At 38.7% G+C, this 14060-nt stretch overlaps 2 protein-coding genes across 3 annotated transcripts in view; both read right to left on the bottom strand.

Annotated features, from left to right (window-relative positions):
* The window catches only part of emx3 (empty spiracles homeobox 3), a 65545-nt gene extending 59617 nt beyond the window's left edge, over positions 1-5928 (bottom strand). Inside the window, exon 1 of the mRNA XM_088080706.1 lies at positions 4757-5928. Within this exon, the coding sequence (XP_087936832.1) occupies positions 4757-5159 (403 nt within the window). The 5' untranslated portion in view covers positions 5160-5928. The remainder of the gene's footprint in view (positions 1-4756) is intronic.
* A 224-nt stretch (positions 5929-6152) lies between these two features.
* Positions 6153-14060, bottom strand: part of ccdc69 (coiled-coil domain containing 69) — a 40720-nt gene continuing 32812 nt past the window's right edge. The window contains exons 10-11 of one of the 2 annotated variants that reach the window (XR_006106156.2): positions 14005-14059; positions 8723-13673 (exon numbers count right to left, since the gene is read on the bottom strand). The gene's annotated coding sequence lies outside the window, so the exon portion shown is untranslated. Of the gene's footprint in view, positions 6870-8722; positions 13674-14004; position 14060 lie in introns of those variants that run through there. The other variant, XR_006106157.2, reaches the window with a different exon arrangement.

The raw sequence follows: 14060 nt of genomic DNA, 5'->3' as shown, positions 1-14060 counted from the left end.
TGTGTGTGTGTGTGTGTGAGAGAGAGAAACTTTTAAATTAATTATTATTATTATTATTATTATTATTATCATCATCATTATTATTCAAAGGAAAAACACAGCCATGTTTCTTAGCACTGAGGAAGTCCCTGTTTTAACTCAACTTTGATTAAATTCATTGTTTTAGATAAAAAATTACTAGCACATGGTTTTCATTGAAGGAGAAACATGAGTAATATTTGAATTAATATTGCTTCCATTTTAAGAGTGTTGCATTAAACTAAAACATAAACAAACATGAAAAAAAGGGAAAAATGAAACTTCAATTAACGTCAGATTTTTTTTTTAAATGTAAGTTTTGATTCAGAGTACTTTTTTAAAATTATAAATAGGCTACATTATTATTATTATATATGTTATATTCTATATAATTTTTGTGGGCTTTACAAAACATTTTTCAGTGACTGATGAAAAAATCTGCAGATTGATCAATAATAAAATATAATTGTTAGTTGCAATAAGTCTTACTGTATGTGGCTTAGATTGTGATGACAGATAAGAAGGGGTTAAAACCAAGAGCAGACTATTGATTGATTGATTGATTGATTGATTGACAGTGAGATGCACCAATCAGTTTATGTGTTGTGTCAATAAAGCTGGTTTCAGCTGGCTTTACATAAATACAAATAAATAAATCAATAAATATGTTCTGCTTCAGAATAAAAATGCAAAAAAGAGATTAAAGTCAGTAAAAAGGTCAAATTCAGTTTTAAAAGAAAAATCTGAAATATTATAGAAACTTTATTATTAACAGGCCCTAAAATGTATTTTTGATTTTTCACTGAGCGCCACAACAAACACTGAATAATTACTATTATTTATTAATATTATCATTGTTATTAGTATGTACAGGAAAACTACTATATTTTAGGCTGCAGATTAAATCTGCACCATTAACCTGTGACATCCCAGCCTCAGAGATCAAAGGTCATGGACAGATTTACAGTATAAAGTCAATGTGTCGCAGCTGAACTTTGTTACAAACTCACAACTTTAGTTCAAATTTTTAAAAATCCCAAAATGAGTTGGGATGAATTTTGGAGGAAATGTGTCCAAAATGAATGCAGCAAACACGTTGAATATTTCTTTTTGATGGATTAAAAAACATATTTAACTCGGCTGCAATTCAGAGCTGCAACAGCATGAAACACAAGAAATAAGAATAAATGAATTTTATCTAAACCTTTAATGAAGATGGAAAACTGCTGTTGAAGAGTTCAAACTAAAGATGAAGAGAAATGTTTTGTTCTGATGGAAACTGCAAAGTATTACAAATAAAAATCAGAAATTAACCAGTCAGTCTTTTTTTCTTCTGTTTTGAATAATTTTGTTATATATAATAACGTCCATAAACTGCATTTAGGGTTTTAAATAATTACAGACTGCTGATATTTAAATTCTGTTTGGTTTTCACATTTTAAAAAAACAAAACATTGATCTACAGAGATGTGAATATATATATATATATGTATATTCAAAATGTATTTAATGTTAGTTCTTTAATCAATTGAAAAAAAAATACACAAAAAATATAAACATCTATGTCATAATTCAAAATCAAGAATTTATTGTCATTATGCGTAATGGAAATGGAAATGTGTCATCCTCAGTGGTGCTAAAAGAAAATAAAACTTCAAGCTTATTTACATTAAAATTAGGACACAAACGTGAGTAAATAGTGAACATTAAAATCTCAAATTCAAGGTATAAAATACAATCGATATTATACCAAATATTTACTTTTTCTTTGTCAATCAGGCTATTTGGGGTTTTTTTATGTGATTTTTATATTCTAATAAATATAAGTAGCCTACATCACATTTTTTATTACTTTCCCGTTCTTAAAGATTGTTAGCTCATACGGATATACCCATTGTTGTGTTTTTATATTAATAATTTAAAATTAATTCAAAGAAACCCCACTGAGCGCGCTCTCCGCCGGGTCGCGTCCCACATGTTGAGAAACTCCGGATCAATTGTTTATGATTTATTTCAAAATTATTTTTTCTCTTTCGGAATTGTTTTCTCATAATTAAGATGAAACGTAAGTTTTCTGCCCCTCGCTGTTTTGTCTGCAGCGACATTAAAACCTCAAATCTTCAGGCCGCTGCGTCTCCGACACGTTTCAACACCAGATAATAAATAAAAACATAAAAATATATTTCACTATAAATCAAACTGAAGACGGAAAAAGTTAGAGCGGCTCTTCGCGGCGAGTCGGAGCTGAAAAAAAAGAGTGAAAACTAAAAGAAATATTTGATTTTCATGTCATCTTTTAACCCGTGACATCTCTCTTTTTTCCCCCATCACGAATAATTACGCAGATTTTATTCACAAATATCAAAACTTTGCTTAAGAATTAATCAAAAACAACAAGAGGAAGCAATGAAGATATTTTTCCTCAATTTAATTTAAAAAATCCTGCCTGAGGTTTTAATAATAATAATTATAATTATAGAACAATACTTCCAAGTTAAAAACATCACTAATAGTAAAAAGTTATTCTAATGATAATAAAATTTAAAATATATTTGTTGTGTTTTATCAGCCTGCAGAGTTTTATTAGTATTATATGAAAACATGATTCACGCTGTTTAAAAAAATATGTTTTTTTTTTAACTGAAATATGACACGAGTGAACGCCTTTAATTATCTATAAACACACAATTATCATAACGGACATGTATTAATCATTTGCTCTCAGTGCAGCCAAACATTTTGTTCATGATGACAAGTTTTCGAGTAACAAGTTATCATTTTTTTAAAAATCCGTTAAATGTAGTCCAACATTAAAATAAATTAATTTAAAAAAAATAATAATCTTAAAATAATTAGAGGAAAATTCAGCTTCATGTTTAAAGATTTGATTCAGGTTTTCAAATTTACTTCATAATTCACCTTAATTTAATATGAATGTCTGATAGAGTCTGGTGGCTGAGATCGACACTAAAAGTCATTAAAAGATAAAAATTATTTAAAACAAATATCAGAAATATTATGGGAGATTTACAGGCCGTAAATATGTTTTAGATTGATAAATGAGCGCCACGAACACGCTGCATTATTATTATTATTATTATTATTATTATTATTATTATTATTATTATTATTATTATTACGATAAGATGACGAGAATATTAGGAGTATTACTACTTCAGGTTACAGGTCGCTCGTGCGGCAGCCAAAATCAAACAGGCGCGTGCACCTGCAGAAATAAAAACCCCGCGAGCACGAGACGAGCTGCAGCTACACTGACAGAAATAAAAAATAATAAATGAATCATTATATAAGATATCAGATGATTTATTGTTTAAAATGCCTCGTGCTCAGTGGGTGTGTGTGTGTGTGTGTGTGTGTGTGTGTGTGTGTGTGTTATTTCCTGGGTGAGTCATCAGGATGAAGCTATAAACCGTCCAGGAAATGTTTTATAAATTCACATTAATTTTGACTATATTGAATTTGATATTTTTTTTTAGCTGCAGATAAAATGTTGAGAAGTCTGAATACAAAACAAACCAACGAAAAACACTATTTCATCTTTCCAGAAAACAAATAAATCTTCCTCCAAACAGACCAAAAATACCATCGGATTATCTGTAAATGACTCAAACTTTAGACCAATTAAACACTGCAAATACTGCACACAGTATTAGTAAATACTTTCTTCTGCCAGTACTACCACCGCCATACTACTGCAAACATTATTGATAATTATATGGATCATGGATCATTTTCAGCGTCGTCTGCAGGTGTAATTAAATTAAATAAGAACATTTACAATAGAATAATAATAAAAGATAAAGAAGATATAATGAATATTAATTGTAAATAATGATGATGATGATGATGATGATGATGATAAAGAAGTAGAAGAATAATCAACATATTTCTTCTGTTTCCTGTTTTAGGCCTACAATTACTTTTTTTTTAATTATATATGGTCATTTGTTTAATTTTAGGCTATTGCAACACTCAAACTCGCACGTCGATGATAATGTATCATCATATTTTACCCTTAAAACCAAAACATGGGAAGAAGGCAATTAACAACTAAATAAGAAATTGCCCAAATATTTGCAAGAAATTAATCAGGAAGTGGAAGAGAATACCTGAAAAAAAACAACAAATGTCTTTGAAATTAGAGTATCTCCACAAAAAGAGTTAAAATATATCATTATAATCATTATGAATATATAGTTCTCTGGACATTTTCCCCTAGCTTAAAAAAAATAATTTCCTAAATCTACAAATTTCTCGCAATTTGCAGGACATTTGACAGAGTTATTTTGTGCGTGTGTATGCATTGGCAGATATGTATATATGTAAGTATGCACATATATATGTATGTCTTTATGTGTGTGTATATGTGGGTGTATGTTTATGTTTCATTAGCCTATCATTGCTTTTTGGGGAGCACTTTGTGCTTTTGCGTAAAAAGGTGCTCAAATAAAATTATTATTATTATTATTATTATTAGTTATTGGCCAGTGGCTCTTTGATTTTTTTCCATGAGTTTTTGAAAGAAATGTAAAATGTTTAAATAGCTGCTTGTGAAAAGAAGACCCGCTTAAGAATGGAAAAAAACTGTAATTATTAATTTAAAATAAAACATTAGGCCTTAAGATTAATGCTTGATAAAAGATGCACAAATTGTCTGAAATGAAATTCAGATTAAAAACAGAGCAAGCGGCAGAATAAAAAGCAGCGGGGGTCTGACCTGTGAAGCGGTGTCCCAGGTACCGGCTCCGGAGGACCCAGGGGTAGAAGCTGAGCGCGTCCCGGTGCTGCGGGCTGAAGAAGCTCTGCGGAGGGGGGATCTGCAGCGGGTGCAGCGGCAGCCCGCCGGGGCTGTGAGCGTGCGTCCCGGGCTCCTGCAGCACCATGTCCGGCCCGGCGGGGTACAAAGTCCTCCCGCTGCTCCCCTGGAAGCACGAGCCGAATACCCCGGCGGCGGCGGCGGCGGCGGCGGCGGAGGGGTGCAGGGACTCCGGGAAGCGGAGCGCCGTGGGCCGGATGGGTTCGTCCCCGGAGCCGCCGCTGCCGGTGCCGGTGCCGGGGTGGTTGCTCGCCTCCTTCCCGACCAGAGACTCGATGGTGAAGCACTTCTTGTTGTGGAACATCGTCACACCTGCAGGGGCTGAGGATCACAGCTGACGGGGGTCCAGTGGCTCCAGTGGGTCCTCGGACTGGGAGAGCTCAGATTTCCAGTTTACCCTGAAGATCCATAACTCTCCGAGTGAGCTGCACCTGAGCCGGCCTCCCCTCACCTGTCCGGGGCGGTGTCTGCACGCGCCGCAGGTGACTCAAACAAACTCCGCGGAGAGTCAGAGATCAGCGGAGGATCCTCGGAGCTGCAGCCGGGGAGGAGCAGGGAGCGCCGGGCCGCGCGGCTCTGAGCAGTCGGTGTGTCCTCGTGCTTCTTTCCGCCGCGTGCTGCACTGTGAAGCCGAGCCTCGAGCGTCTGTCTGTCACACGAGCTCGCGGAGGGAGATACCTGCCCTGCCCTCCCTGGCAGAGGTGCGCCGAGCATGCGCAGAGGCGACCTTTCAGACTGCCATTTTAGTGGATGAGGAGGAGGAAGATGAGGAGGAGGAGGAAGAGAAGGAGGAAGAGGAAGAGGAGGAAGAGAAAGAGAAAGAGGAAGAGAAGAGGAGGAGGAGGAGGAGGAGATGAAAGAGGAGGAAGAGGAAGAGGAAGAGGAGGAGAAGGAGGAAGAGGAGAAGAGGAGGAGAAAGAGGAAGAGGAAGAGGAGGAGGAAGAGGAAGAGGAAGAGGAGGAGACAGAGGAAGAGGAGGAGGAGGAGGAAGAGAAAGAGGAAAAGGAGGAGAAGAGAAGGGAGATGAAGAGGAGGAGGAGGAAGATGAAGAGGAAGAGGAGGAGGAGGAGGAAGAGGAGAAGAGGAGGAGGAAGAGAAAGAGGAAGAGGAGGAGGAGGAGGAGGAGGAGGAGGAGGAGGAGGAGGAGGAAGAGGAAGAGAAGAGGAGGAGGAGGAAGAGAAGGAGGAAGAGGAAGAGGAGGAGGAAGAGGAGGAGGAGGAGGAAGAGAAAGAGGAAAAGGAGGAGAAGAGAAGGGAGATGAAGAGGAGGAGGAGGAAGATGAAGAGGAAGAGGAGGAGAAGGAGGAAGAGGAGGAGGAGGAGGAAGATGAAGAGGAGGAGGTGGAGGAGGAGGAGGAAAGTGATGAAGATAAAGAGAGTGATGAGGTCATCAGAATAAAGATGATGTCACTGATAGTTTGTTGATTTAAAAAATCGATTATATTAACGATTTCCTAAAATTGTCCTGAAATCTGAGAAATGTCCTAAAATCACAGAAAAGTCTTTAAGTCCTGGAAAAGTCTTAAAATGAGAGAAAAGTCTATGACGGGGCTGCTGTGATTGGCCCCTGGCCTCCTGTCGTTCTGAGAGTGGCCCCTGGCCTCCTGTCGTTCTGAGAGTGGCCCCTGGCCTCCTGTCGTTCTGTGATTGGCCCCTGGCCTCCTGTCGTTCTGTGATTGGCCCCTGGCCTCCTGTCGTTCTGAGAGTGGCCCCTGGCCTCCTGTCGTTCTGTGATTGGCCCCTGGCCTCCTGTCGTTCTGTGATTGGCCCCTGGCCTCCTGTCGTTCTGAGAGTGGCCCCTGGCCTCCTGTCGTTCTGTGATTGGCCCCTGGCCTCCTGTCGTTCTGAGAGTGGCCCCTGGCCTCCTGTCGTTCTGTGATTGGCCCCTGGCCTCCTGTCGTTCTGTGATTGGCCCCTGGCCTCCTGTCGTTCTGTGATTGGCCCCTGGCCTCCTGTCGTTCTGTGATTGGCCCCTGGCCTCCTGTCGTTCTGTGATTGGCCCCTGACTCTCGCTGCTGTAGGTGATGAAATCATGTTTTTATTTCATTTTGTTATTTTAGAAAATACCTCTCCAAACACGCTGATGTCACCGACCGTATATCGAAATTAAATTGGATTCAATATTGCATCGTCTGAAAACTGCATATAAAGTTAAAGAAGTATTCTGATCCGTTACTGCAGTAGAAATATTCATATCACACTGTGAAAAATACACAAAAAGTCAACAACAAAAAAAACACAAAAACAACAAAAAATAAATATAAATAAATATGCGTGCGTGCGTGCGTGCGTGCGTGCGTGCGTGCGTGCGTGCGTGCGTGCGTGCGTGCGTGCGTGCGTGCGTGTGTGCGTGTGTGTGTTGAGCAACAGGTCAATTGACACAGAACAACACAGCTGACCTCAGAGGTCAAAGGTCAGAGGAAACCTCCCTCTTTTATCTGGTTAATCACGGCGAGACGTTTCCAGCTCTCGTCAGCTGACAAAGATCAGCAGTATTCACAGTACATTTCAAAAGTACCTGTACTTTACTCGAGTATTTCTACTTTAAGCTACTTTCTCCTTCACTGTGAAATCTGACAAATGTAAGTTAATATAACGATTCATCTAAATTCATGTTTACATTATATTTAATCAAGTTTACTTCAAATTTAGTTACCTTTACTTATTTTTGTGAAGTTGTTGCGACATAAATCAATCTTTCCAAGTTTATAAATAAAAGAAAGACAGACAGAAGGAAATATTCCACAAATCAATCGATTTAGAAAAACTACTTTTATAAAGTTAAGTAAAAATGTCTCGGAACAAAGAAGAAAAAGCTGGGGGAAAAACAGCATTTTTAATTATCATAATTCTGCATTTAAAATTCTGTTACAATATTATTATAATTTTTAGGCACTTTTTCCAAGATCATTTTCTTTTTTTTCACTAATTTCTTGCTCATTATCTCTTCTTTCATTGCTCTGGTGATTTTTTAAAATTCTGAACACTTAAAGAATATTTAATATAATGATTAGGATTTATGTAGGTTAGCATAATAAACTCAGTGACAGTAGAAAATAATATAAATACTATATTTTCTAAGGCTTGACTTTGAAATGTGCATTTTTTGTGCAGAGTAATACATTATTATATATATTGTGTAATATAATATAATCAATACTAACACGATGAAAGCTTTTTAAAAACTTGCGGAAAAAGAGAAATGCATTTAATGGACAGGCCGTGTATTTTGGGGCGTCTGATTCGACTCCTGCAGCCGTCTCCAGACTATCATCAAAATAAATCAATGAATCTACTTGACATGTAGTATGCTGAAAATATTTCATTTTTTGTGGTTTTCTTTCTTTTAAAAACATATAAAGTGTTAAAATTCTGAAAATTAAAGAATATTAGATAGTTATGATTAGGGCTGATGTTATTTAGAAAAATAAACTCAATGAAAGGAGAAATAATATCAACATATAAAATTGTAAATATTTTTACAGCTTGATTTTGAGGGATACGAGTGTGTGTGATACTAAAACTAACATCAACAAACACGTAAAAAGCTGTTTTAAAACTTGATTTTGGGACGTTTCTGCAGAAAAAGAGGATCGTGTTTAGTCGTCAGGCCGTGTTTTTTGGGGGCGTCTGATTGGCGGCGCGGCCGCGCTGCTTCCTGTGCAGCTTTAGGACCTGCAGGACAAACGGCAGCACATTCAGGAGCCTCTAATTGCGGCTCGGGAAGCCGCACAAAGGCCCCCTGCCTCCACCCTCAATGGGCTGCCCTGCCGAGGCCCGTGTGAACCGCAGAGCCCCTTCCTCCTGCCTCGGCCCCCCCCAGCCCCCGCGGCCCCCCTCACATGTTAATTAATAGGCCTTCCTGGCAGATTCGGACCCCGCTCGGCTTTGATTGAAGGCGACCATTAGCATCTATTAATTTAGCCTGTGGCGTTTCATCGGCGCTCTGAAAGAGGGAATTAAGTGGTGTGAGTTTTTGTGCGTGCTCGGGGTGTGAGGCTGAGTTAAAATGTGATTATTGTGCCGCAGCCTGGAGCCAGCTAACTGCTGCTAAGCCCTCTTCACGTGGAGGGGCCACTCCTCTCATTAGAGCCCAACAAGGGGACGATATTAACAGGAAATAGCTGCAAATTTCTTTCTTCCACTTCTAATCGCTTCTCTTTATGTTCCGCGTGAAGAGGGCACTTAAAAATGTAAAGGGGGGAAAAGTGGAGCGAGGTCGTGGAGAAACAGCCACAGTGATGATACAGTCGGTGCGTTCGATGGACGCGGTTTTATTCAGAGATTGAGATTTAATTGGGGCGAGGACGAGCAGCTGCAGGAGGTCAGACGTGGAGGCGGTTTTGGCGCCGATTCTGGTTGTTTCAGGTTTCTGACGTGCAGAAACTCAGAGGACAAACTGCAGGACGAGGAGTTTAAAGTATTTAACATTATGTTACTAAATAATTATCATTTCTGGGCACTTTTTCAAGGTACATTTTTTTCTTTTTTTTAAATACATTTTCAGGGAATTTTGCTAATTTTCGGGTCATTTCTTCCGTCAGCGCTCATTGCCTTCCTCCCATGTTTTTGAAAGAAATCAGGCCAATGTGCTCTGGTTTCAAAGGGTTAACTTTAATTCATGTTTTCTTTATATCTTGTTAAATTTACATAAAATGTAGTTATATTTACTTAATTTTTGGTGTTGTTGCAACTAAAAAATGAAGAGTTTAGTCAGTCTTTGTAAGTTTTAGCAACATTAAACCCAGTTCTCTGTGCTGACGGATCCCATCAACAACACACTTTCATGCAGGAGAATTCGCTTCCCTTCACCTCCACGAATTCTGCCGTATTGTAACCATGGTGACGGGCCGTAGTTTGCCACGTGTGGTTGTGCAAACCAAGGACCGTGCAGCGATAATGCTTTATGGGAATTTGTTGCAATTTTTTCTCTAAAAAGTTTTGGTGGGTTTTTTTTAGCGGTAATTTTTATCTTTAAAACGTTTGGTGACTGTTGAAGAAAAGTTTTGTTTTTGTTTTTTTTCTTTAGAAATTTTTGGCTACATTTTACAGAAAAAAATGTGACGCTTATTTTTTCTTTAATTTTTTTAAAGGTGATTTTTTTGGTGACTTTTAGAGAAAATATTTTGCAGGACTTTTTTTACTTGAAAAATGTTTGTGATGTTTGGTGGAAGGAAAAAATGTCAGTTTTGTTTTTCTTTTTTTAAATTGCAGATTTTTAAAGATTTATTTATGGTTTTAACAATTTTCTTTCTTTATGAATTTTTGGTGATTTTTAAAGAAAAGATGTTTGGCAATGTTCTTTCTTTAAAGTTTTAGTGGCAATTTTTTAAGAAAAATTCTTTTCAAATGATTTTTGAAGAAAATATTTTTTGGAGTTTTTTTCCCTAAAATGTTTTTTAAAAAATTTAAAATGCATTTATGTAATAATGTACATTGCCCAGCACCAGGAGTTTGCAGCTTTGTTGTATGTGTGTTCATATCGTGACAAATAATGTTTTCTTGCTCTTGGTGTGCAGAAATATTTGTGCAGAGCCCTTTTGTTTATTCTAGTGCACTATGTTTGTGCAATGAGTGTCTGCGTGTTGCTCGGCAACAGTCTGGTCAAGGTGGTCAGGAGGAGCCAAATTAAAGATTAAATACACAAACAAATCATATTCTGTTGTTGCTTATTACAAATAAATGTTGTTTGCAGAACTGTTGTCTGAAAGCACAATAACACTGGAGGTCTGCTGTTGGAATAAATATAACATCTATAACATCTATAACATCTATAACATCTATAATATCTATAACATCTATAACATCTATAATATCTATAACATCTATAACATCTATAACATCTATAATATCTATAACATCTATAACATCTATAATATCTATAACATCTATACCATCAGCACGGCTGTGATTTATTTCTGTCTAAACATCTGAGATGTCACTCCATCCTTCTCTTTCTATCATCTGCTCCTCCGCTCTGTTCAGGTGTTCACAGGTGGCTGTGAAGCACCATGGGAACACTGTGACATGACAGCAGAGGCTCTGACCCATGGCTAACACACACACACACACACACACACACACACACACACACACACACACACACACACTCACTCTCAGGTCTCAGGTATTGTCTCAGCTTGTCAGACTGACACTCTGATCCCTTCACATCCGCTCAGCGCTTCTTTAACTGCTGCAGGTCAGAGGTGTCTCTCTCTCACACACACACACACACACACACACACACACACACACACACACACACACACACACACACACACGCTTGTGAAGCAGCCTGATGTCACACTGAAACAGAGTCCGTCCTATCAGCCGCTCTGTGTGAGACAAAGCGATGGTGGTACTCAGGTACAAGTACTCAGGTACTTGTACTGAAGCTCCAGTGTTTGGGATTACGGGCGGCGTGAAAGTGAATATAACGAGTGTTACAAAGAGAGGCTCAGGAAGACGGCGCCGGTGGCGGCGGCGGACGTCGTATCTGTTCCGGTCATTTGTTTAACGGTCTCTCACTTCTCTTTCACTGCACATTGTACTTACACGTGCACTTGACGAATAAACGTGAAATGGTACATTTTCTTTAGTTTATAATGAGCTGAAAATTAGAATTGTTGAATTTTTATTTTTTACCGGTTTGAATGATCCGATCTGTTTCAGAGGAGAGCCCATTTTCATCTCAAAATCTTCAAATAGCGCCACTTTTGCAGTGATTTTGGCGTAAAGTCCCAATGCCAAAAGCCACCTTTCGCGTCCACATGATACACCGCTGGACGGTGTCAGATGAGAACGCAGTCGGACAGACTCCGTTGCGGCATTATTACACACCAGCGGACAGCTGGACGGCACGTGCCGCGGCAGCCTGACACGCGGAGAGTCGGCATCAGTAAAGAAAGCAGCCAAACGGAGCCAGTCGTCTCTGCGCGATGCAGCGCTGGACGGCGTCAAGTTGAAAACGTGTCCCGAGACTTTGATGCAAAGTTTACATAGTGGCCAAAAGTGGAATTACAGCGTCAGGTGAAGTCAGAGGACCCACAAAAAAGTTTCCCATTGACTTACATTGAAAGAGATGTCAATAAATGAGAGGATACATTTTCGTTATCATCAAAACATCCGTGAAATGACTCATTTCACTATCAAGATTTAATCCATTCAGATCCATAACATTTTGAAAAGAGCTGAAAATACTTCATTATTTAGATCGCCATTCACGCTAGTGAAGCACTAAACCGGAAATTAGTCGCTCCGCTGGTTCCCCTTTCGGGCGTGCCTCATGGGTCGGATAATGCGGAAGACCCGGGTCCTTTTTCACCGCAGAAATAGAGCATTTTTTGCTTCTTGCACTGCTGAGCAGCTCTCACAGGAATGAACAAGGCCCCGCCTCCGTGCTGTATCCAGATCGTCTTCATACATTCATGGTTAAAACACGCATGAAGGTCTAAAGACGGACGTCGGGGCGGTGCATGAAAGAGTCCGGTCTTCACTTCTCATCAGAATGTTTTGGGGTTTTTTTTTTTTTGTACCATGTGCCGACTTCCCCTGATCCTAACCATACCAATGAGCATGTGCCTGAGCTGACATCCCGGCAGCTGCATCCCAAAATGTCACCAGCAGACGCAGAAGGATACCCAGAGCGTAATACGTAGACGTGAAAGTCCACTGATAATCGGCAACATGTGACGAGTCCTCACGTTGGATGTTCACCATCATATTTTAGCATGTTAGCAAACTAACAAATGCCACTGAGTTTTGGTCATAAACCAAATTTGGGCACATTAACAGGTTGACCTAATGATGGGAGCAACACAAATATCATAATATATTTACAGTTGTTGAGATATTTCGGGGGGCGGATTGTTTCTTTATGTTACAGCCATGTTGCTGTCAGGCTGTAAAATAAATGCTTTTCTTTAATGTCTTTAAATGAAGTAAAAGTTCACTTTTGGCCTTTTAATGCCTTATGAACTTTAATGTTGTGTGTATTTTATTGTGTATTTTTGCATATTCTATTTTATGATCTTTTTTAAAACTTTTGTAAAGTGTCATTGAGTACCTTAAAAAAACAACATATTATTATAATAACATTTGGGAAGTCGTTTATGTAGAATGTGAATGTATATATGTTGGGGTATAGATTAAATAAGTGTGTACTTCTATTACATTTTGAACAGCTAATATTTCAGCTTAAGCTGCTTTAGTGTTTGTAAGTGAGACATTTGTTTCAGTTTTGGATAAGCCTTTCTCTGTTGAGTGTGTTTTTGATCTTTGCACTCACTGTAAGACTATTACTACTATTATTATTAATAATTAATGCATTTATATAAAACTGTGTAAATAAATAAATAAAGCAGTACTATAAACAGCTGTTTCTCTCCCCCGGATGTATTGCAAACCACAGGTGAGCTGCAGCGCCCCCTGCAGGTGAATTACAGAATACATTTCTCAGTTTGGTTTGTCTGACCTCATGATGCTGAACCCAGATTGTTTTCATGTGTTGTAATAACGAGGTTTCAGGAGGCTGACCGTAAAACGTTACAGACGGCTGACGAATGTGTCGAGCGGAGCGGCTCCAGGCTGTCCTGTCATATTAAGTACACAGGTTCGATCCCGGCAGCCGCGACATGTGCAAACTGTCCTGGACTCAAACCTGTGACTGTCTGAGCCGCGGGTGTATTACGGACTGTGCACACAGTCTCTGGTCTGAACCGTCCTCTGCTGCTCTCTGCAGGTCGTACAGGTGAGTTACACCTGAGCACGGCTGCTTCTTCATCAGGAGACGTTTTTTCAGACTGAAAATTTACTCCAAACTAAAACAAAGACAAAACAGAGCATATGTTTGAAAAAATAGTCAAATCACATTTATTTAACTTTCTAATCAGTTAATATGAGTTCATTTTTTAAATAAATGGTCCTTTAGACTTTTTTGTCTGAGCCGTCACTGAGATTGTTGCAATTTAGAAATTAATATTATATTGTTCTAATGTTGTTTAATGTAGCTCCAAGCTTCAACATTGAAATGCCACTTGATATTGTTTTTCTAGTTATTTATTATTTATACCTATCGCTATTTATTATTTGTTAGTATCTCTGAAGTATTGTTTCATGTACCCCGTGCTGTGCTTTTTCAATGATACATACCAATGACAAGAACTTTTGACTTTTTAAAAAAAGAGGTTTAGGAAAGGTGATTCGCC

Source organism: Plectropomus leopardus, chromosome 8, assembly GCF_026936395.1.
Source record: "Plectropomus leopardus strain MGB_pleo_1.0 chromosome 8, ASM2693639v1, whole genome shotgun sequence".
NCBI classification, from domain to species: Eukaryota; Metazoa; Chordata; class Actinopteri; order Perciformes; family Serranidae; genus Plectropomus; species Plectropomus leopardus.
This window is presented reverse-complemented; position numbering and strand designations above follow the sequence as displayed.